Raw genomic sequence first — 19970 nt, 5'->3', positions numbered from 1 at the left:
CCCCTCTCCCCCCCCTCCCTCCCACTCCCTTTTAGCCATGCTTCCTTCTTGGTATTCGATCTTTAAATAACAGTATAAAAGCTTCACAAATCTGACGTCAATCTGACGTGCCACATTCCGCCTTCTCAGCTCTGTGGCTTAATGATGCTCTCAATCCAGCTAATGTAGCTCAAGACGGACGTATAAACTCCGGGTCCGGAACCGCATTGGGTGAAGCCGTAGCTAACGATTCCATAGGCTACCCAGCGGGAATGCGGGCGATCAAAGTACATGAGAGGACCTCCACTATCGCCGGCACACGTATCCTTGGACTTCTCGCCACCGGCACAGAGCTGTTTGGGACCCAAACGAACTCCATAGAGATCGAGAATCTTGCTGCAATTCTCATTGGAAACGTAGGGAATGCGCAGCTTCAGCTTGATGGGGCTGTGTGTGCTAATAAAGTACTTGTTGACTGCAATAACATTAATCATTAATGAAATAAGAATTTTGAGGATTATTAGATCCACACTTACAGAGATCGGTGCGTCCCCAGCCGGAGACTGAGAACATTTGGCCCTCGACCAGCGGCGTTTGGGCGCTTTTGCTTGGCAGGCAAATGGGCATGATGAAGTGCGTGAATGAAACCGGATGCTTCAGTCGAATTATAGCAATATCATTGTACTTATAATTGGAATACTCCTTGTACTCCGGATGCACATGTATGTGCTCAAAGGCAATATCCAGTGCGGCGTCTGCACAGCTCAAATAATTGGGCTCTTCAATGCAATCCGGCTCCGTCTTCACATTGAACTCGCCCAAACGCACATGTTTACTGTGTGTTTATTAAAATATAGTTATTAGAAATTGCAAAAGAATTGGTAAGAAATTGATAACTGACTTACAGTCCACGTCGCTCTCTTACACCCTCGCCCTGGACACAGTGAGCAGCGGTCAAAATATGACGATCATCAATCAAAGCTCCACTGCAGCCATAGTTGTCTACAAAAAAAAAGAATGATTACTCTAATTACTAATATTGCACTTATTATACACATTTTTATACATGTACATTAGAGTGCATCGTTTTGTATAAGCCAAATCAAATTTTCAAATTGTACCTCATATTTGTAATCTACGGTCAATTCTAAGATGTTTTTACCAAGAAACCATAGTTCTAAAATCAATTCCTAGTCCCCGCTTTTTGAGTTGAAAAATTTATTTTTTCGACATTTTTGTCATGCTTTTATTATCATATCTTTAGTGTTTTTAGTCCGATCCTGACAAGATTGGTATCAAAACTCGTGTTGGGACCAGGACTTTCAAAATTTTATAGAATTATTATAGAAACAAAGGAGTAATTGTCCTTTAAACAAATTTTTATACTAAAAACACAAAATTTTACAACTCAAAAAGCGGGGACTAGAAATAGATTTTAGAACTATGATTTCTTGGTTGAAACATCTTAGAATTGACCATAGATTACGAATATGGGGTACCATTTGTTTTTTTTCGAAAAAATCGATACGCCCTAATATACACACTTTGAGAATTATTAATTTTTCAGATAATGCAAATAAAAACACATTTTGTATAAAGAAGAGAGTCTATTACTCTCAATCATCTTACAAATCAGCAATAACATACTTGAATGATAGACCAACAGTGCTAGCCAGGGATATTCGTCCAGCTCAGCGATTTCGCCGCCATATATGCGATTTGTCACCTGCTTGCCACATTCGTTCAACAAATTGAAACCCGTGCTCGGTTCAACGGTTTGAATGCGTCGTTTGAGTTTTTTGCGCTTGAACCTCGCGGTGACGTCCAGAAAACGACGATACTCAAACTTGGAGAACTGTATGACCGGATAGAGATAATCCTGGCCATTGGCCGGACAGCAAACAAGCGGTTTGTAGTCGACGTTGGGATTGTCCGCATCCTTTGTCGCCTCCACATCACACTGCACCTTCTTGAGGAAGTTCACCCGCTCGGAGCTGAGATTGGTCACATTGCGCACCTGCAGATAGGCGGCACATTGGCTCACCGGCACGCAGATGCCGCGTTTTGTCTCGTTGGGTATCTCGCAGGTGGGACTGGACTCAGCGAGGGCTGTCTCAGCAGTTGCTGTGCAGCAACAGCTGATGGCGAGGCCAAGGGCAAACAATGCGCTGGCCGCCCACAATGCGCCGTTGTTGGGGTAGAGGTACAGGTACATCAGCGATCGGATAAATAAATAAATCGATCAATCGATTAGACGTGACACGAGGCGAAGTGACAGAAACGTGGCACGAGCAACAAACGTAATATGTAAACAACGAATGACAACAAACAGACGAGACAAGATGAGACGAGACGAGTCGCGAGCAGACACGGCGTATACGCAATCGCAAACCGCTAAAACAAACGCAAATGTCGCACACAATCCGCTCGCGTGAACGCTCCGCCGTGTATTGAAATTCAATTTGAATGCTGCTCCCAACGGTCGTCGACTGAGCCGCAGATTCAGTCGCTGCCGCTGTCGCAGCCACAACCAAAACTGAAACTGAAACCGAAACCGAAACCTCAGTTTCGGAGTCGGAAGAGCCGAAGCTCAAAGTGCCAAAAAATTAAAATAAATAAGCGACAGCTCATCGTCCCCCGCCCCGATCACCAACAAAGCCTCCGCCGACGCTTGTGACACCAAAACGAGCTCTCAAACTGCAGTCAACTGCGCCGTCAGCGTCGACGTCAACGTCAACGCCTGCGAAACGGGAGCAACGGTCAAGCTTTTCGTTGTGCTCCCCGTTGCCCGTTGCCCGCTAACCGGTCCCCGGGGCCGGTTATGCAATCAGACCTGCCGCTCAGCATTGAAACCTTTATATTTTTATTTTTACTTTCAGTTTCACTTTCGTTCGCTGTTCGAGCTTTTGGCATTGCATACTTTTCGGCTGAGCTTTTTAATCGTTAAGTGTACTTAAAAGCTTTTTGCAGCTTTGACGAAAAGTGTTAGTTAAACTTGGTGCAGATCAATGAGTGTAACTACTTCTATTTCTTGTTAATTAAATATATGTGAACTAAAGTTGAGTAATGCTTAAAGATATTTTTAAAATTATATAGATTAATACAATGTTATTATGCAATAATCTGAATTTTTTTCATAAATGTTTGTTTTTAATCGGTAGAAAAATAAATTTAAGTTAAGTTAAGTAAGCATAAGTTTATTATTACATCTAACTGATGTATATTTTATTATCTGTCAAAACTTACGTGAAATTATTGAAGGAATTGCCTTAGATTTTCGAGATTACATTTGACTCGAGAATTATGTTTATTTCAACAATAATAATAATAAATAAATACATATATAATATAATAATAATTTAAAATCAATATACCCTTTTACTTAGTTTTTATCTAGCTAGACTCACTTAATAACTTGAATAAACTTTATGTAATAATCGCTTTCGATCAATCATAACAAAATTTCCCACATGGAGATAGCTGAGAACTATATCATAACTATGAGTAACTGACATTCTTTCTCTGCGGCTGCTGTCTCATTCAAAAATCAATTTTATTACGAATAACTTAACATCAAGTGTTTAATTATTGTAACCATGAAACGGCCAGAAAAGGTAACAAACAATAGGAAAGAGAGTTAGAATGTATAAAACAAAAATCCGGCATATTTTAAAATCTCGAGTCTTCAAACGGAACATCAGATTTCTAACTGAAAATTTCTCTCAAACGACAGTTTTTAAGTGGCGCCAACCGAAACCGTGCTTACAATAAAAAGCGACCGCAGAAGTATTGACCAAAGTCCAAATTCAACAAACAGGCAGCTGCTGCGATCAGTTGTTACCGGAAGTTTTCTTGTGGTTTATGCTTATTGGCGGTGGCCAATTAAACTGCGGTTGCAATGTCAATGGCTGGCGATTGTTTCTGGCCCAAAGCCGTTTGGAAAATCCAAAACATTTTTCAAATACACACACAGTTCATTCACATGTTATTGGGTATTATTTTATTTATTGACTAAATACGAGTAGCTAACACTTATGAATAAATATTGCATATATTTGTTTGTTAATGATTATGATTATATGCACAATGTACGATTATGGAAAGCAAGATCACAATACGAGCTTCAAACTTAACCTAGGTTGTAGGGGTTGGGTTTAGAGCCTCACATTCTGTTTTATCCAGATGTCGTAGGCCGCAACGCTCGTGTAGACACCGGGCCAATCTTTGAGTCCGCACTTATAGCCAAAGGATACGATGCCCTCTAGCACCCAGGAGTTGTCACGGAAACGCATCAAAGGACCACCAGAGTCACCATCGCAGCTATCCTGGGCATACTTGCCACCAGCGCAGAGCTGAGTCGGCACAATGCTAATCTTACGCTCGGCAAATTTGCGTTTGCACTGCGCCGGCTCCACGTAGCTGACGGTCAGCTTCTGTTTGACAGGACTACGAGATGTCTGCAGGGTCCTGCCCCAACCAACCACCGTGTACTGTTGACCAGCTCGCTTTGTTTCAGGCGCCACCACAGAGGGCAAACAAACAGGCTGAATACTGTTCGAATATCGCACATTGCGCTCCAAACGGATCAGGCCAATGTCATGTAATTGATTTGGAGATGACTCCTTGTAGAGCTCATGCACACGCAACTCTTCAATGCCCACACGCTCAGCTGCCGGGGCACAGGTTCCACCTCCATTGGGACAGTCCACAGTGCTGCGCGTATCGTGCTCCCCAAGTCTCGCCGAGGCACTGGAAAATTGAGTAGAAATTTAAGTTAGAGTGTGAGTTTTTGGGGTGCTCATTAAGCAGGAAATCAGATATAGCTAATTGAATTTTAAAAGTGCGAATGTGCCAGACAACAGACTCAAGCACCCAAGCATCAAACCGAACCGGTCAAGTAAATTAAGAGCGTAACGAATTGTTATCCACTTTGAACCCGTCTCATGCCCCCGCCGATCATTAAATGATTCACGAAAACACTTTGAATCTGGTTTGGCCGTTTAGTTAACTAATTAATATGCTTGAATTTAGAAATAAAAAATCAAAACAAAAAGAAATCAACAAACAATGCCCAGTTGGCTATTTGGGAGTGTTACATTTTGGACGCGTTGCGGGGATTCCTGTTTAATTTAATTGATTTGCTAGAAAGTGTAGCTTATTTCAGAGAACTCGCTCAGAAGTTATGAATAAGCTGAATAAACTGAAATTTGTTGTGACTATCACTTAGGAAACCAGTTTGCAATGGAATTCTTTCAGAAGGAACAATATGCTAATGAATTCCGGATGCTAAGTAGTTACACTTAGCAATTCCTATCCAAAGTACGAATCTTATTAATCCATAGCCTAACATTAAATACAACAAAATATATAATAAATAATACCTAATTCCCCATAATACTCACAGTGGTCCAATATCTCGCACAATGCGTCCCGTTAGACAATGAGCTGCGGTTAGAATATAACGCTGATTAATCAACGTGCCCGCACAGCTGGTGGACAGTCCATTGCCCGTGACGCGTCTGTATTCCAGAAGCACTGTCCAGGGGAATTCATAAAGATCAGTGTCCTCGCCACCGTAGATTTTGTTGTCGATGGTAACGCCACCACAGGTCGGTGGCTGTGGCAATAAACTGGAGCCATCGCCCTGTCCCTGCACCACATTTCTTTCTATGCTCTCTTCTCCGAAACTCCAAGGTCTAAAATCCTGGCTGGGAAATAGCTGAGTGCGTGGTGCAGCTGTTGTAGGTGCTGGATTCCAACTATTATCGAAGCCAAAGTCACCATAGTCCGAAAACGAGGGCGTCAAACGGCGACTGCGGGTGTAACCTGTATCCCTGGTGCAGCAGACAAAGGGACGATTATCGGTGCCCATGCCACAGCCGGATGCCCTGACAAATTGCTTCTCCATCGGTGACAGGTTGGCCTGTTGCAATACCGAATACAGTGTCTGACACTCACCTATCTGGACACAGAGACCGGGACGCTGATTTGGATTTATACAACGAGCATCTGCAAGGAGAAGACAGAAGACAGACGATCACAATCTGGTTCTTTTTCAACAAGGGGAATCACGCGTCACACACGCGACTACAATTTTATTGCGACATTCTTGCGACTGCCACTACACTCAAAAAAATGTCCTTGAATTTTCGAAATTCTGTTCTTTAAATTTAAAAAGTTGTGTAATTTAGTAATTTATTTTAATTGCTCAGCTTAAGAGCTAATTTAATTTCATGACCACTTTTTAATATATGCATGTACATAGAAAAAAAGTTTTTCTGGCTGTATTAATTGTGGTTTTTGTTGATCGTAGCGATTGGAAAATTACCAAAATATTGACAAATTCAAATTAATCATTGGTAATATCCCAAATGCATCTGGCACGCAAATGCATCGAAAGTTTAATCATTTTTTTTTCCACAAAAAGTTGACTTTAAAGATGAGCTTTTCCACGGATTATGGGATTTTTTTTTATTCGTTTTGACACATTTGACCAATAAAATCCCGGTGATTTTGTGGTCAGCATTAATGGGTTTGCAACTTACATCGACCATTTGTTAAATCCACTCCCCAAATGCACAGCAAAAATATAAATACTTTCATTGTTATTGTTGTAATACTAGAGTATTGCATGCGATATTGTTTGTTATTATTAAGCTCGAGTTTAGAATTAAGACTGTAAATGATGCAAGTTGGGGCAGAGCTTTTATAGTCGATCGGGTTAACTGAGAGTCAGAGCAGTTATAAGAACAAGCCGTGTTCGAGTTCGAGTATGCGAATGAGCGTGTGTATGAATGTGAATATGAGAACCGGTACTTAAAAATCGCTCGCCAGCTAATCAGCAGGTTGATCAACATCAATGAGGTGCTTTTGTTGGCCAAAAGGGGCTTAGCTTGTGGTCAAGTGAATTTCCAGTTGCTGTTTTGGCTCTGAAATATTCTTCTTAAATAATAATGCATGTCACTAGGTAAAACTAGACAGCATCAAAAAATAGTCATAATGTAAAAAATATGAACTTAAAGAAGTGCTTAGGGTGCAATGAACTAAACCAAAGTCAAAATACATAAAAAAAAAAACCTCAAATCAATGACGTCTGACCAGAATCCGTTTCAAAGCAACTTATTGGGTATGACGAAGACTCATTCAATAAATTCTAAATTGCGTTAACAGGTTACTCATATGGCTTATAACTGTGATCTACAACAATTTCACAGATTAAGATAATTCTTTTTGCGATTTGATCAAGTGTTAAACTTTATCAATAAATTTAATAATTACAAAATTTCTAAACAAATACAAATGTGATTAACACAGAAAACGAGGCGTGAGAGATTTTTTGTGTTAATCACAAAGCCAGTTTTCGAGACTATCCTAACACTTTTAGACCCATAACGTTACCAAGTTCCTTATGGTGCATATTGACTTATAAGCTTTACATATCATATAAAAAAATCTCCATAAGCTACCTGGAGACAGTTGAGGTGAATCAACTGCATATCATTTGCAAAAAATATACACATATGAACGTTAAATGTAATAAATTTTCAAATAATGACTAATAGAATCTTACTGAACTGGTAATGAATGGGAGCCACTTATACATTCCGTATCTTGTAGTTCCTATTCGATAACATATAAAACAACTGATTTATCAAATGAAGATGCTACCCAGAAGATGTAAAAATTAATTTATGATTTTCCCGCTTTATTTTCATATATCTAAGAATGCAAATCCCTCAGATACGATACATAAGATTAAATCTTCTCTACCCGGATTTATCCCACTATTTTAAAGTATAAAAATAGAATTAAAAAAAATACGTTAAATTTAATGCACGTTTAAATAAATTAGGTTTCTTATCAATTAGAACAGATAAATATGTGTATATGTGTGCGATATATCTATCGATTACTCGTTTTCAAACTTATTTAAACCTGATTTAAAATAGTCTGAAGGTGAATGTGAAGGAAAGTAAGAGCATTTAACACTTAAAACAGCAAAGTTTCTGTTGCGGACTTAAGAAAATCTTTTCCGTTCGCTTATCCAATTATCAATGATAAAATTTGTTGTTTTGCCACAGATTTTGATTCTTTTATTGAATTTCAAAGTACGCCCCGCAGCGAGGACAGTTCGCTAGTTGATGGTGTAACCGCAAAATCCTTTAATTTCCTGCTATTTCCCTTTCATTTCGTTCCCAAATTGGACGACCACGGCGGGTTACCAACAAGATCAACATATTACCGCAGAAAGGGTTCAAATATAAGTTAAATAAGCGCACGCGGGAAATGTCAACGCCAGATAAACGTCTGCGCCGGAAAATGGGCGTGGGGATGGTCTAATTAAGCGAGGCAAAGTCGCAGTATGCAAATAAAAAAAGTACGCGCAACAACCAAAAAATAAGGTTGAAATCCCTTTGACAGCGGTGGGATTCGAACCCACGCCCTTTCGGACTGGTGCCTAAAACCAGCGCCTTAGACCGCTCGGCCACGCTGCCGCTTGGCGCCGAGCTGTTTCTAGTCACACAACTTTCACTGGCTATTTTTTAAATAGAACCATTCTAATAAAATAAATCATTATCAGTGTTATTTGCAATGTGTGTGTAATTGACCCAAGTTTTTATTAAATTGTCAACAAACTTAGGCATATTTTCATTTAAGTTGCAAATGTATAAAAAAAAATATTATACATAAAATGCAAAAAAAAAAACCATGTGACAGCGGTGGGATTCGAACCCACGCCCTTTCGGACTGGTGCCTAAAACCAGCGCCTTAGACCGCTCGGCCACGCTGCCTGTTGCTTTCTCGTGTCAAATGCACGGTTTGAAGCAACAGCAAAGCAAACGAGGCAATGTGAAAATACTGGTATAGTTTTGGGGATGATTTACTGAAGTGTTGCTGAACTGTTTTTACAAAAAGTAGCAGACTAAAAAGAGTAGTAGAAAACTGTATATCAATTGTAAATGGTAATTGTAGTGAACGTAGACGCCAGTTGCATTACAATATGTGTATAATAATTATTTCTTATTATTATATTGGGAAAAATCTGTACTTAAAAATATGTACATAAATAAATAATAATAATTAAAGACATAATAAATATAATAATAATAAATTTGAAAGATAATGTTCTAAATTAAAGAAATAGGAAAAGTTGAATGAAAAATAATTTGAGTGTTTATCTTTTATCGCTAACATTTTCCTAAATATTACTCAACAATACTGATAGTAAAAAACCAACAAAAGTACTAACTTTAACAATAACATCCATTGGAGCGATTCTAATTCATTGACAAACGCATTTTGATTTTCGATAATGAGAGGGTCGCAAAAGCTGTCAGACGGGAGCTGAGGAGAGAAAGGGAAAGATGTAAACGGTTACACCTTTGGGTGCCTTTGCCCTTTGAGGTCGAGAAGGTCTGGCCACACACCCCGTAGTTTTTTGCTTATTTTACGATTTGTGCATTTCGCAAATTCGCAGGCATAAAAAACGTTTCCTTTTTTTCCTCCAACGGTAGCATATTTTATAGCATTTTTATGGCGCTATAGTTTCGTTTTTTTTGCGATTTACGATCGTTTTATAACTTGTTTACATTAGGCAAAAGTGTAACGGTAACCCTGGGAAGCGTTTTATGCAAAAATCTATTAAAACACTGGCGAGCTGCATAAAAATCACAATAAACGCTCAACGATTACGATTGCGATTGCGGGGAAACCGCAACGGGAGCTACGACCCTCACATTGACTCTGTCACAAAACATTTAACACATTTCTACGTTTCATATTCAGTTTGAAGCAACAAAAACCGTTACCAATGGGCCATGACAGACTTTGGCACAATCGACATTAACACTTTCGCCCCAGACAGCGTGTGATCATCCAGATGACAAAATGTCAACTTTGACATCGGCAAGAGTCTTGTTAATTATATTTCTAATATTCATTGATGGAGATGCAGTTCATCCATACGACATAAAACATTTGGAGCGAGCAATGCATCACATGGCCAAAGGAATGAAAAATCAGAAGTATAGCATATCCTTCAAGGAAAGCAATCATATACTAAACGAGTTTGTAAGTACACAAAAACACGTTAATACCTTAACATGAATTAATAACACAATTATAGATCAAATTTGGGAAATATGTTGCTGACAAGGCAAAAGAAAACCCAGCAAATACCAAAATTATTAACGGAACTTCAGGACAAACCTATTCGATGTACTTTGATTTCACTCCACAGAAGCGAGACAAGACTTAGGTCTGAGAAATTCATATCAGATATATCAATAATAAATAAAAAGGAACTACTTGTAGACCATTGATCTGCATACAAAAAAACAAGCCCACTGCCTTCTGAAACTGAAAGAAATACCATATGAAATGGAATTAAACCAAAACAAATTATAATTAACTGCAACAAATTGATTTTCCAGACAAATTATCGAAAATCAGAGATAAAAAGAATGTACTTACTGCCAATGGTTGAAGAATGTTTCGGATTGTGCTACAAAGTCTATTGATGCTGTGTTTACTATATACCTATAATCATAAAGCACTCGCTGAGAGCTCAATAGAGCGCAGAATGCAAAGACAATTTGTAAGTCCGTTCTTTAAATTCAAAAGTGAGATAATATTCCAATAATTAATCCCAACAGGCCAACTTTGAAAATCTTTTTACAGAAAACCACAAAAAAAATGTATTCAAAATACAATCAGCCGACAATGCCATCGTTCGAATGTCTTTTAAAAAGCCTGACATTGAGAATTCTAAAGACGACAAGAAGAATTTGCATAGTAACAAAAAGCACCCTCAATATTACTTAAATTTTGAATTTAATAACTATCACAATCCTAAAAATGAACAAAACGATATTTCCAGAAATAAAGGCAGAAAAAGCTTTCCTCTCAAGGGGAAAGATCTATTTCATTAATAGTATAAAGTGTCTGGTAACTAAATAAAGTAAATTTTGATTACTGTACTTGTTTATTTACAGACAGCATGCTTTGAGAGCTGTTCGTGAACTTTGTCCAACTGTTTCACTAAAATAAAGTTATAGAATGATCTACTAAATTCCTCACAAACTTTTACTAATTGTTGGTCAACATATAAATGCTCAAAGAACCATAGTTTCATTAATTATTATTAATATTAAAGAAATTCATCTTGATATAGCAAAACATGCTTAAAACTTTAATAATTATGATTATTAAAAATAGAATATATTTTTTAATTTATGGCATAAATTTTATGTCGAAGTACATGAAGCAGATCGTTCATTCACTTTCGTTCATTCTCAGACGTTCATTTATAATAGCACCGATAACTTCAACTTAATGAAACCCATAGATAAATACACGTACTCGTAAGCAAAGCAAACATGTAATTTAACATTTATATTTGATAAGCTCAAATTAATCGATACCAAATAATTATAGCTTTCGCGATTTATATTATAGCTTTAATTTCTTTATTAGGCATACAAATATTTTTTAAACTAAAACACATTTAACTTAATAAAGGCTTGGGCAACCCCCAACAAAATAATTGCCACGTAGGTAAATACTGACAATTGTCAAGGGATATTTGTAAAAAAAAAAAAAACCGATTTTAAATTCGATTAGAAAGCGTTATGAAGATATGTGTGATGACGCACAATTTAACCAGCACAGACAGACAATTCTAGTCAATTTCATGATAAACACGTTTCAGCTATTTTCAGCTACATTCAGAATGATGGGGCTGGTACGCAGTAATTGGGGAAACCCTTGAATCTATATTTTATTAGACTATTAATGCTTATTTAATTATATTATTCATGAAAATATATGTAGTAAAAGTGGCAAACGTTTATAAGTTAAAATAATTTAGAATTTTACAAATTGTAACTTAATTTCAAGTAAGAAAATCAGTTAATATGTGAATTTCAGCTACTTCTTAATGTAAGGCATTTTTACAATCAATCAATATTCCCATCCATAAATAATTTACTAATGATATAAAATAAAAACGAAAGCTTTTATGTTTTCATTGTAATAATGGGCTAATTTTGTAAACAGGAAACAATCACGATTGGTAATTTCTTTTGCCAAAATCGGTAGATCATTTGTCTTCATATAGATAAACAGTAGCCTTTATTAAGCACTACCCGAAAATTCCCTAGATAACTGGTGCTAGACAATGGTTAAAGATAACAGTAGCGAAATTTATCGAATGCCACTATAAATACAGGTAGACATTGCAGTTAGCTTTAGTTGAAAATATATTTTGTATAAATAATAACATATCAAACTGAAAGTTTTGTAATGAAATTTACTGTTATTCTTTTGTTGGCGGTGGCTATTGTAGGACAGCAAAAAGCAAGTGCGAGGAACTTGCTGGGCGACCTGGGACAAGCCTTTGTAAGTTATCCTGCTATAAATATTTCCTGATTAACATTGAATATGTTGTATATTTATATTTAGGGTAATTTTGGCAATCAGATTGGACAGGAAGCCTCGAACTTTGGCAATGCAGTGGGTCAGGCGGCATCTCAATTTGGCAATGATGTCGGAAAGTCTGCAGATAATCTAGGAAATGATGTTTCCAGTGGCGAGGTAACTTTCAAATCTAAATATTCGACATAGAACATAGTTATTAATTATTAGTAATTATTGGATATTCGTTTTATATTTGTGCTAGGCAAACGATACAATAATCGTAATTGTTGGTAAAAATGTGGCTTCAGGTGCTTCAAATGTGGCCCATAATGTGGATTCTGAAGCTTCCAATGTTGGCCAAAATGTGGCATCTGCAGCTTCCAACGTGGCTAATAATGTGGCGTCTGCTGCTTCCAATGTCGCCCATAATGTGGATTCTGCAGCTTCCAATGTTGGCCAAAATGTCGCATCAGATGCTTCTAATGTTGCCAAAAACGTCGCTTCCGCTGCTTCCGATGTTGGTCAAAATGTGGCATCTGCAGCTTCCAACGTGGCTAATAATGTGGCGTCTTCTGCTTCCAATGTTGCCCATAATGTGGATTCTGCAGCTTCCAATGTTGGCCAAAATGTGGCATCAGATGCTTCAAATGTTGCCCATAACGTCGCTTCCGCTGCTTCCGATGTTGGTCAAAATGTGGCATCTGCAGCTTCCAACGTGGCTAATAATGTGGCGTCTTCTGCTTCCAATGTTGCCCATAATGTGGATTCTGCAGCTTCTAATGTTGGCCAAAATGTGGCATCAGATGCTTCAAATGTTGCCCATAACGTCGCTTCCGCTGCTTCCGATGTTGGTCAAAATGTGGCATCTGCAGCTTCCAACGTGGCTAATAATGTGGCGTCATCTGCTTCCAATGTTGCCCATAATGTGGATTCTGCAGCTTCCAATGTTGCCCATAATGTGGATTCTGCAGCTTCCAATGTGGCCCATAATGTGGCATCCGCTGCCTCTGATGTTGGCCAAAGTGTGGCATCTGCATCTTCCAACGTGGCTAATAATGTGGCGTCTTCTGCTTCCAATGTTGCCCATAATGTGGATTCTGCAGCTTCCAATATAGGCCAAAATGTGGCATCAGATGCTACAAATGTTGCCCATAACGTCGCTTCCGCTGCTTCCGATGTTGGTCAAAATGTGGCATCTGCAGCTTCCAACGTGGCTAATAATGTGGCGTCTTCTGCTTCCAATGTTGGCCAAAATGTGGATTCTGCAGCTTCCAATGTTGGCCAAAATGTGGCATCAGATGCTTCTAATGTTGCCAATAACGTCGCTTCCGCTGCTTCCGATGTTGGTCAAAATGTGGCATCTGCAGCTTCCAACGTGGCTAATAATGTGGCGTCTTCTGCTTCCAATGTTGCCCATAATGTGGATTCTGCAGCTTCCAATGTTGGCAAAACTGTATCATCCGATGCTTCAAACGTGGCTATAACTATAGCAAAGGAAGCTTCTAATATGACCGACAATATTGCCTCCGATGCTGGACACATTGCCACTGATGCTGCCGGTGCTGCTGTCGGCGTTGCTGGTGCTGCAACACATGTTGCTGCGGGTGTGGTAGATGGTGCACTCAATATTACCAGTAATCTACTTAATGGTATTGGCAACTTACTTTAAAGATAATATCCTAATATTTAATCGTAAACACATAATAATTAAGGGATTATTGCATTAAAATTGTTATTATTGTTTTCATTTGCGCACATAGTAAGTAGTACTTAGTAAGTACTTATTTTCAGGAACTTTGTCAGCCTGAATAGAAATCACAAACATACGCAATTTCCCATATCAATAATAAACAACTAGATTATAAGTAATATCAGATTATTTAAAATTTATAAATTTCTGAGTCACCCTGAGCTTTGAAACTTATCGCCGTAAGATAAGAAATTTGTACATCAATCAATAACTACCTACGATTCAATATGAATTATAATTCATTTGAGTATTAGAGGTATGATTTAAGAACCTTAAGATAACTATTGTATATAAATTGTATTACAATCAATGCTGCAAACCGGTTCTGAACCGAATCTGTAGGACCGGTTCGGTTCGGGTTCTTAATCAGCCTGAAGTAGATCATGAACCGAACCCTTCAAATTATTTACTTTGCAAACCCGAACCTAAACCGAACAGCTTTCTAAAAAAAAGGTTCGGTTCGAAAAAACAAAATAATTGAATAGAATTTATGGTTTTCTAATATTACGTAATTATTTGAGACTTCGGATTAAAATAAGTCATATTTAAATTTTAAAATAAATTTAAGTTATCATCCAATATAAGTTCAAAATGTAGAGAATAATGTGTAACAATACAAATATTTTTTGTATGAAATTAAACTAAGGAAACCTTTGGTTCAGGGTGTATATAAACCAATTCGCGAACCGAACCAATGTCGTCCTCTATGGTTCGAACCGCCGAACCGAACCTTTAACAAAACTTTGGAGGTTTGCAGCCTTGATTTAAATCTAATATTAATGGAACTTATCTGAAGTATCTTATCTGAAGACGGAAACTGCTACTCAAAACCTGCTAAGTGATATGTCTAATGCTCTGGGTCAACTAGCTGTAAGTATAAATATTACCATATCTACATTATTTTCTAATTTATAACTTGAACTTAGAACATCATAATCATTTGAAATTTCAGTATTATTATGTGAAACCTCAGCCCAGTAATCTGATTGGGGATGCTTTGGGTGATATGGGAAATGCTCTCGGGGATTTGGCTGTGAGTTATGCCTTGATAAATTTAGCTTTAAACTTATCAATATTTTTTTTCAGTCTTTCGGTAAGTTACGGATTAATTAAGCTGAAAGTTTATAAATCAATAAATTGTCTTCACTTACAGACTTCGGGAGCTGCAGTCATTGGTGAACTGGGTGTAAGTATTGATCGACTTTTCAAACAATATTCTAGTTATCATCCAAAGTATTTATCATTTTCAGTCGATTAGCAGCAAAACAATTGCAACTGCTGTCAAAATGGCTGCTCCCTACATAAAAGAAATGAATGCTGTTCTGGGAGATCTGGCTGTAGGTTGAAACTATATTTCAGTAAATGCTCTACTAATTATGTGCTTCCATTACAGAATGGCATCACCCATCTATAGATGAACTAGAAATACTTTTCGTAAATAAATGCACGTATTTTTACCATCCGTTTATGAGCTAAGCACTTGATCTCCTTTGTTCGTTTTGTTCATTTCAATTAAGTGAGTTTATCAACAAGCTTAACATCAATTAGTGGATCGAGCCTTGGGTCTGCTCTTGTTTTGAAACCTAAGAACTGTAAACAAGGTCACTTGAGGGAGATACGCTCAAGTTCCAAGTTAAAATTTCATACAGATGCCATTTTCTGTTCCTGTTTTACTTGTTGATCTACAAAACTAACAACGAAATGGGGTCAAATGATACGTGAATCAAAATCAAAACACGTGATTCCCCACAATATTATGGGCTCAAATTACCCAAAAAACAACCAGCAGCATCAGCAATCTTTGAACTTTACTGCATATTTGTATACCCTAACCATAGATTTTCGAGCTACATGATGTACACACGTGCTCAAAAAATTAATAATTATATTGGCATAACTTCTGTGGAAAATTGTTAATTTATTCGTTAAAAAAAAATTTCAAAAAATTGGAGTTATTATAGAATTTTTCTTAACAACACTTTTCTAAATCTTGAAAACGTAATACGAATATTAATAAATACTAAAAAAAAGTTTATTTAATTTAGGATAAAGATATTATTAATAAAATTTTCCACTGTTTCAATATATAAATATAATAAAGTATGCAAAACATATTTAAGTACCAAACCATATTAATAGTAGGGTATTCAAGTGTCGTCTTTTGCTTAAAAGACAGCTGTTTCTTTCTTTTTAATAAGTTTCTTACTACAAGTAGTTGCTGGGGCTTTGCTTTTGACAGTTGCTCCGTTCTCAGTTCTTTCAGATGTTCTCGTGCATCTGAAACTGGGTCAGTTTGAAGGGTGAGTTGCCATAAGAATCTAGACGACAAGCGGCATACATGCATATAATTTTACATATACAGACATATACGCATAAATATGCCTGTTTTCGTTGTTGTTGTTGCTGCTATTAAGTCGCTTTATTGAGCGTCAAATTTCGATTGTTTGGCAACAGGAAAGTCTACAACTTATACGCACGACTTTCCACAAATCGTGCATGTTATCAAAAACTGTGTAATTATGAACAATTTACAAGAATTTTGTTAATTAATTTCGGCACCAAAAACAAAAACCCTTTCTGAGCAACACGCCCACAAAATCGAGCTGGATATTTATGTATTCATATTTGTATTATATTATTTCAATTAAAATTCACAAACCATAGGCAAGCGAAGCACGACTTTAAGTACGTGTGACTGAGAAACTATGATGAGTATTTTGTTGATATAATCTATAAATAATAAAATTGTAAAAATGTTTGGCTAGCAGATACCATATGCCCAAAAAAATGCACACTTAATATTTAATAACTTTCTATTTTCTGTCTACAGGGTATATATATTGAGTGTGGCATTCTGGAAAAAAAAAGTCATCGCGTCGGCGTGTTATGGTCCCATATATTATTAATTAATGACATTAGCTATAAATACGACAAAATAACAAATTAAATTAAATTACCTGCTGACTCTGGACTCGGTCAACTACTATTTGCCAGCAATCGCGTCCGAAATAGTGGCAAACAAATGGTGGAAGTCGCGTTGTCGCATTGGGAACCGGTTCAAAGACGTCTCTATGTTAGTGGTCAAGGTCTAAGGAGCAGGATACAAATGACAAGCAGCCAGACGGACAGCAGAATGCAGTCAAAGCGGAATAAACAATAACATTACACAGAGCAGCTGAAGCAATGCAGTATAACTTGTAAATGCAAAAAGTAGACTCAGAAATAAAAAACATTGCATAAACACTGAAATCGTATATATAAAGAATATGCGTGTGCATTCATATGTACATAAGAATAAACATAATACATATTATGTACTTAAGTATTGTATACGATATACTATATATGTGTGTGTGTAAGTGAGCTTGCGAATGTGAGCTAAAAATAGAGTTGAAACAAAATTAGGGTGATTCACTGCAACAATTGCAATAATTTGAAGCCCATATGATTTGGGTGTTATTTTTATGATAATTAAAAATTGAGAATTAAAATACTGCTAAATAATATGATTAAAAAGTTTATTTTATACTATAAAGAAGGGCTGGTTCTACATCTTCATTTAACCTGAAATCAATACAGAAGAGGTAATATTAAATATATTACATTATCATATTATAAAGCATCTCTTATAATTTTTGGGATTTTGGTCATAATTAACATTGAAATTATTAGAAAATAAAAATGTTATAATAAATCAGCATATCAAAGTGAATTGCATCGTATACTACTTTTAAATATCGAAATATTGTTAAGTTAATTTAATTATAATGTGGGGTACAGATTTTATCTTTAATATTATGTAAAATTAAAAATTTAAATAAATAATGAAAACCATCAACATTTGCTCAGTAAATGCGTTTTTTTTCTTAAGCTGATACATTCTATTGGCAACATGCATCATGCAACAGCAACGTGATTGTAGTGCAGCCGAAAGTTGCATGCAATGGTGAGTGTGTGTAAGTGTGTTTGAGGGACAATTTGACTGTGTTTGTGTGCCAAAAGGGTTGCCAAACCACTTGCCTTATGTACAAAATGAAATACATAAAATACATGACCAAAAAAAAAAAAAAAAAAAAAAAAAAAAAAAAAAAGCGGGCTGAAAAATCCCTATAATGAAATTTTTAGCAATGCGAATACAATGCTGCTGGTCGCATGTTGGAACTGAAAACTGGTTTTTATTGATTACGTTGGACTCCCCTTGGAAGCCCTGGAAACAGATGCCAAAGGTTGTCTTATCTTATCGACCACGACCACGACGTTGCCAACTTCTTGGAACAAACACTTGACCAAAAAAAAAAAAGAAAAAAAGACACTTCCCCAGGCGAATCTTTCATTCAAATCGAAAAGAAACTAAAACTGCAGTCCGAGTATTAATCGTCACAATTTTCAGCTGTCAACTGTCACTTCAAAATGAGCCTGCAATAAAACTTTGTCTAAGCGACACTTCACACGCACGCACAATAACAACAATAACAATAACAACAACAACAACAGCTTCATTAAAATTAATTAATGCCTGAGCACACACTCACTCCCAGGACCATGGACTCGAGAGTGGAAATAGGTGTCAAAGGGGGTCGCCATCATTAGGCGCATATCAGTTTTTCGGAGTTGTTTCTTTTTTATCTTTTTGGGCAACCGAAAAATATTCACAAATTAAATTAAATGAAGTGAGTGTGAAAATGTGGGGTGTGAGTAAAGCAACAACAACATCGAATGAACAACTGAAAAGCCACACAACAACAAACATTAAACATTCGTGAACCGGGCTGGGCCAAAAGGAAATACGCTCAAGTGATTTTCAACTTGTTGTTGTTGTTTGCCTGTTGATGTAAAAATCAAGATAAGCAAATTGTTGCCGAAAAATGTTGGTATAAAGGAAGCGATTTGGACGTTTTAATGATGATAGAGCATGACACAGAATAAACGAAAAATAAAAATCCATTTAAATTGTATATCAAAGTATATTGTAAAAAGGGGCAAGAAAAATAATGAAAGCGCGTACTTTTCCCAGCGCAATAAATACTTGCATTTTTTGTGTGAGCAGTTGAAATATCAATATCTTTATTATATTGGTAACTCTGAAAGAATCTGCTTGAATGAATATTTTTGATTCAAGTAAAAAAACAGCACAGAAATAGAAATCGGCTTAAAAAAAACTTAAAAACAATGCTTAGAATTAAACTAGGTATATCACTATATTTATATTAATTAATTTCGGATATATTTGTAATTTCAAAAATCGGCTGCATTAATTTATTTCAAATTTAAACAAAATTACTTTTTAACAGTATATCTAAAACAATAAATAAATTCATTAAAAATGTCCGTAAGCTTCTTTAAAATTGAAAATAAATCTAATTTAATTCAATAAATTTCAAGTTTTATTAAATCTTTCAACAACTATTTTCACATTTGAAATTAGCTTTAATTTGTAAACAGTATCTTTAAGTAAAAATGGGGATTAAGTTTATTATTTAAGTTACTGTACAACCATGCTTAGAATGAGCTAACGTGTTTCTCAATATAAAATAAGAAGTGCATCATAATTTTCTGCCAGTAAAATTTGGCAAAATATTGCTTAAAATGAAGTTCTCCTTTTCATTTAAAGTTTGTCCTTGAATTAAAAACATGCTTTTAATGGAGCTCTCACATATGTACTTAGTATATGAATATATTTTTGGATATACATATATAAATAAACATATGCCCAATTTGAAGTTGTCAAGTTGAATGCAGCACATGTCACTGGTGGTTGCTTGACATGAACAAAAGTTTCGATAATTATAATAATACATTTCTCATGCGCGGTTTGTCTGTCAAA

At 36.4% G+C, this 19970-nt stretch overlaps 5 protein-coding genes, 1 long non-coding RNA gene and 2 other non-coding genes across 52 annotated transcripts; 4 read left to right on the top strand and 4 right to left on the bottom strand.

Moving 5' to 3' along the window:
• Positions 1 to 34: 34 nt before the first annotated feature.
• On the bottom strand, positions 35 to 2365 carry LOC117791874 (phenoloxidase-activating factor 1). Its single transcript, XM_034631786.1, has 4 exons — positions 1627 to 2365; positions 885 to 981; positions 516 to 814; positions 35 to 454 (listed from the first exon to the last, which is right to left on the bottom strand). Exons 1-4 carry the CDS (start codon positions 2192 to 2194, stop codon positions 126 to 128), a joined length of 1293 nt encoding a protein of 430 aa, XP_034487677.1. The 5' UTR covers positions 2195 to 2365; the 3' UTR covers positions 35 to 125.
• A 1591-nt stretch (positions 2366 to 3956) lies between these two features.
• Positions 3957 to 6619, bottom strand: LOC117791875 (serine protease 7). The gene is made up of 3 exons (XM_034631787.1): positions 6525 to 6619; positions 5382 to 5988; positions 3957 to 4728 (listed from the first exon to the last, which is right to left on the bottom strand). The coding sequence occupies exons 1-3, from the start codon at positions 6610 to 6612 to the stop codon at positions 4134 to 4136; spliced, it is 1290 nt and encodes a 429-aa protein (XP_034487678.1). The 5' UTR covers positions 6613 to 6619; the 3' UTR covers positions 3957 to 4133.
• A 1775-nt stretch (positions 6620 to 8394) lies between these two features.
• Trnal-uag lies at positions 8395 to 8474 on the bottom strand. The gene has a single exon. It is a non-coding gene; the product is annotated as a tRNA-Leu (tRNA).
• Positions 8475 to 8691: 217 nt separating this feature from the next.
• On the bottom strand, positions 8692 to 8771 carry Trnal-uag. Its single transcript has one exon. It is a non-coding gene; the product is annotated as a tRNA-Leu (tRNA).
• A 1073-nt stretch (positions 8772 to 9844) lies between these two features.
• Positions 9845 to 10279, top strand: LOC117791755. Its single transcript, XM_034631628.1, has 2 exons — positions 9845 to 10050; positions 10106 to 10279. The coding sequence occupies exons 1-2, from the start codon at positions 9868 to 9870 to the stop codon at positions 10235 to 10237; spliced, it is 315 nt and encodes a 104-aa protein (XP_034487519.1). The 5' UTR covers positions 9845 to 9867; the 3' UTR covers positions 10238 to 10279.
• Positions 10280 to 10399: 120 nt separating this feature from the next.
• Positions 10400 to 11039, top strand: LOC117791541. The gene is made up of 3 exons (XR_004618068.1): positions 10400 to 10576; positions 10635 to 10926; positions 10974 to 11039. It is a non-coding gene; the product is annotated as an uncharacterized LOC117791541 (long non-coding RNA).
• A 1202-nt stretch (positions 11040 to 12241) lies between these two features.
• Positions 12242 to 14265, top strand: LOC117791720 (predicted GPI-anchored protein 23). Of its 43 annotated transcripts, none has more exons than XM_034631565.1 (7): positions 12242 to 12378; positions 12442 to 12573; positions 12659 to 12694; positions 12959 to 13000; positions 13298 to 13360; positions 13460 to 13562; positions 13629 to 14265. In XM_034631565.1, the coding sequence occupies exons 1-7, from the start codon at positions 12283 to 12285 to the stop codon at positions 14063 to 14065; spliced, it is 909 nt and encodes a 302-aa protein (XP_034487456.1). In that variant the 5' UTR covers positions 12242 to 12282; the 3' UTR covers positions 14066 to 14265. The 43 variants fall into 43 exon arrangements, with proteins under 43 accessions (XP_034487456.1, XP_034487452.1, XP_034487437.1 ...); XM_034631561.1 differs by having other exon boundaries at positions 12959 to 13067; positions 13299 to 13360; XM_034631546.1 differs by having other exon boundaries at positions 12959 to 13232; positions 13299 to 13360.
• Positions 14266 to 14764: 499 nt separating this feature from the next.
• LOC117791212 lies at positions 14765 to 17395 on the top strand. Of its 3 annotated transcripts, XR_004618033.1 has the most exons (6): positions 14765 to 15016; positions 15099 to 15239; positions 15300 to 15332; positions 15397 to 15483; positions 15540 to 15662; positions 16977 to 17395. XR_004618033.1 is itself a non-coding variant. In XM_034630899.1 (5 exons), the coding sequence occupies exons 1-5, from the start codon at positions 14990 to 14992 to the stop codon at positions 15558 to 15560; spliced, it is 249 nt and encodes an 82-aa protein (XP_034486790.1). In that variant the 5' UTR covers positions 14765 to 14989; the 3' UTR covers positions 15561 to 15630. The 3 variants fall into 3 exon arrangements, 2 of the variants coding, with proteins under 2 accessions (XP_034486790.1, XP_034486791.1); XM_034630899.1 differs by lacking the exon at positions 16977 to 17395 and having other exon boundaries at positions 15099 to 15179; positions 15540 to 15630; XM_034630900.1 differs by lacking the exons at positions 14765 to 15016; positions 16977 to 17395 and having other exon boundaries at positions 15112 to 15179; positions 15233 to 15239; positions 15540 to 15630.
• The last annotated feature ends 2575 nt before the right edge of the window (positions 17396 to 19970 follow it).

Source organism: Drosophila innubila (assembly GCF_004354385.1).
Source record: "Drosophila innubila isolate TH190305 chromosome 3R unlocalized genomic scaffold, UK_Dinn_1.0 2_E_3R, whole genome shotgun sequence".
In the NCBI taxonomy this organism is placed as follows: Eukaryota; Metazoa; Arthropoda; class Insecta; order Diptera; family Drosophilidae; genus Drosophila; species Drosophila innubila.
Note: the sequence above shows the minus strand (reverse complement) of the source record. Positions and strands in the feature narration are given on the sequence as shown.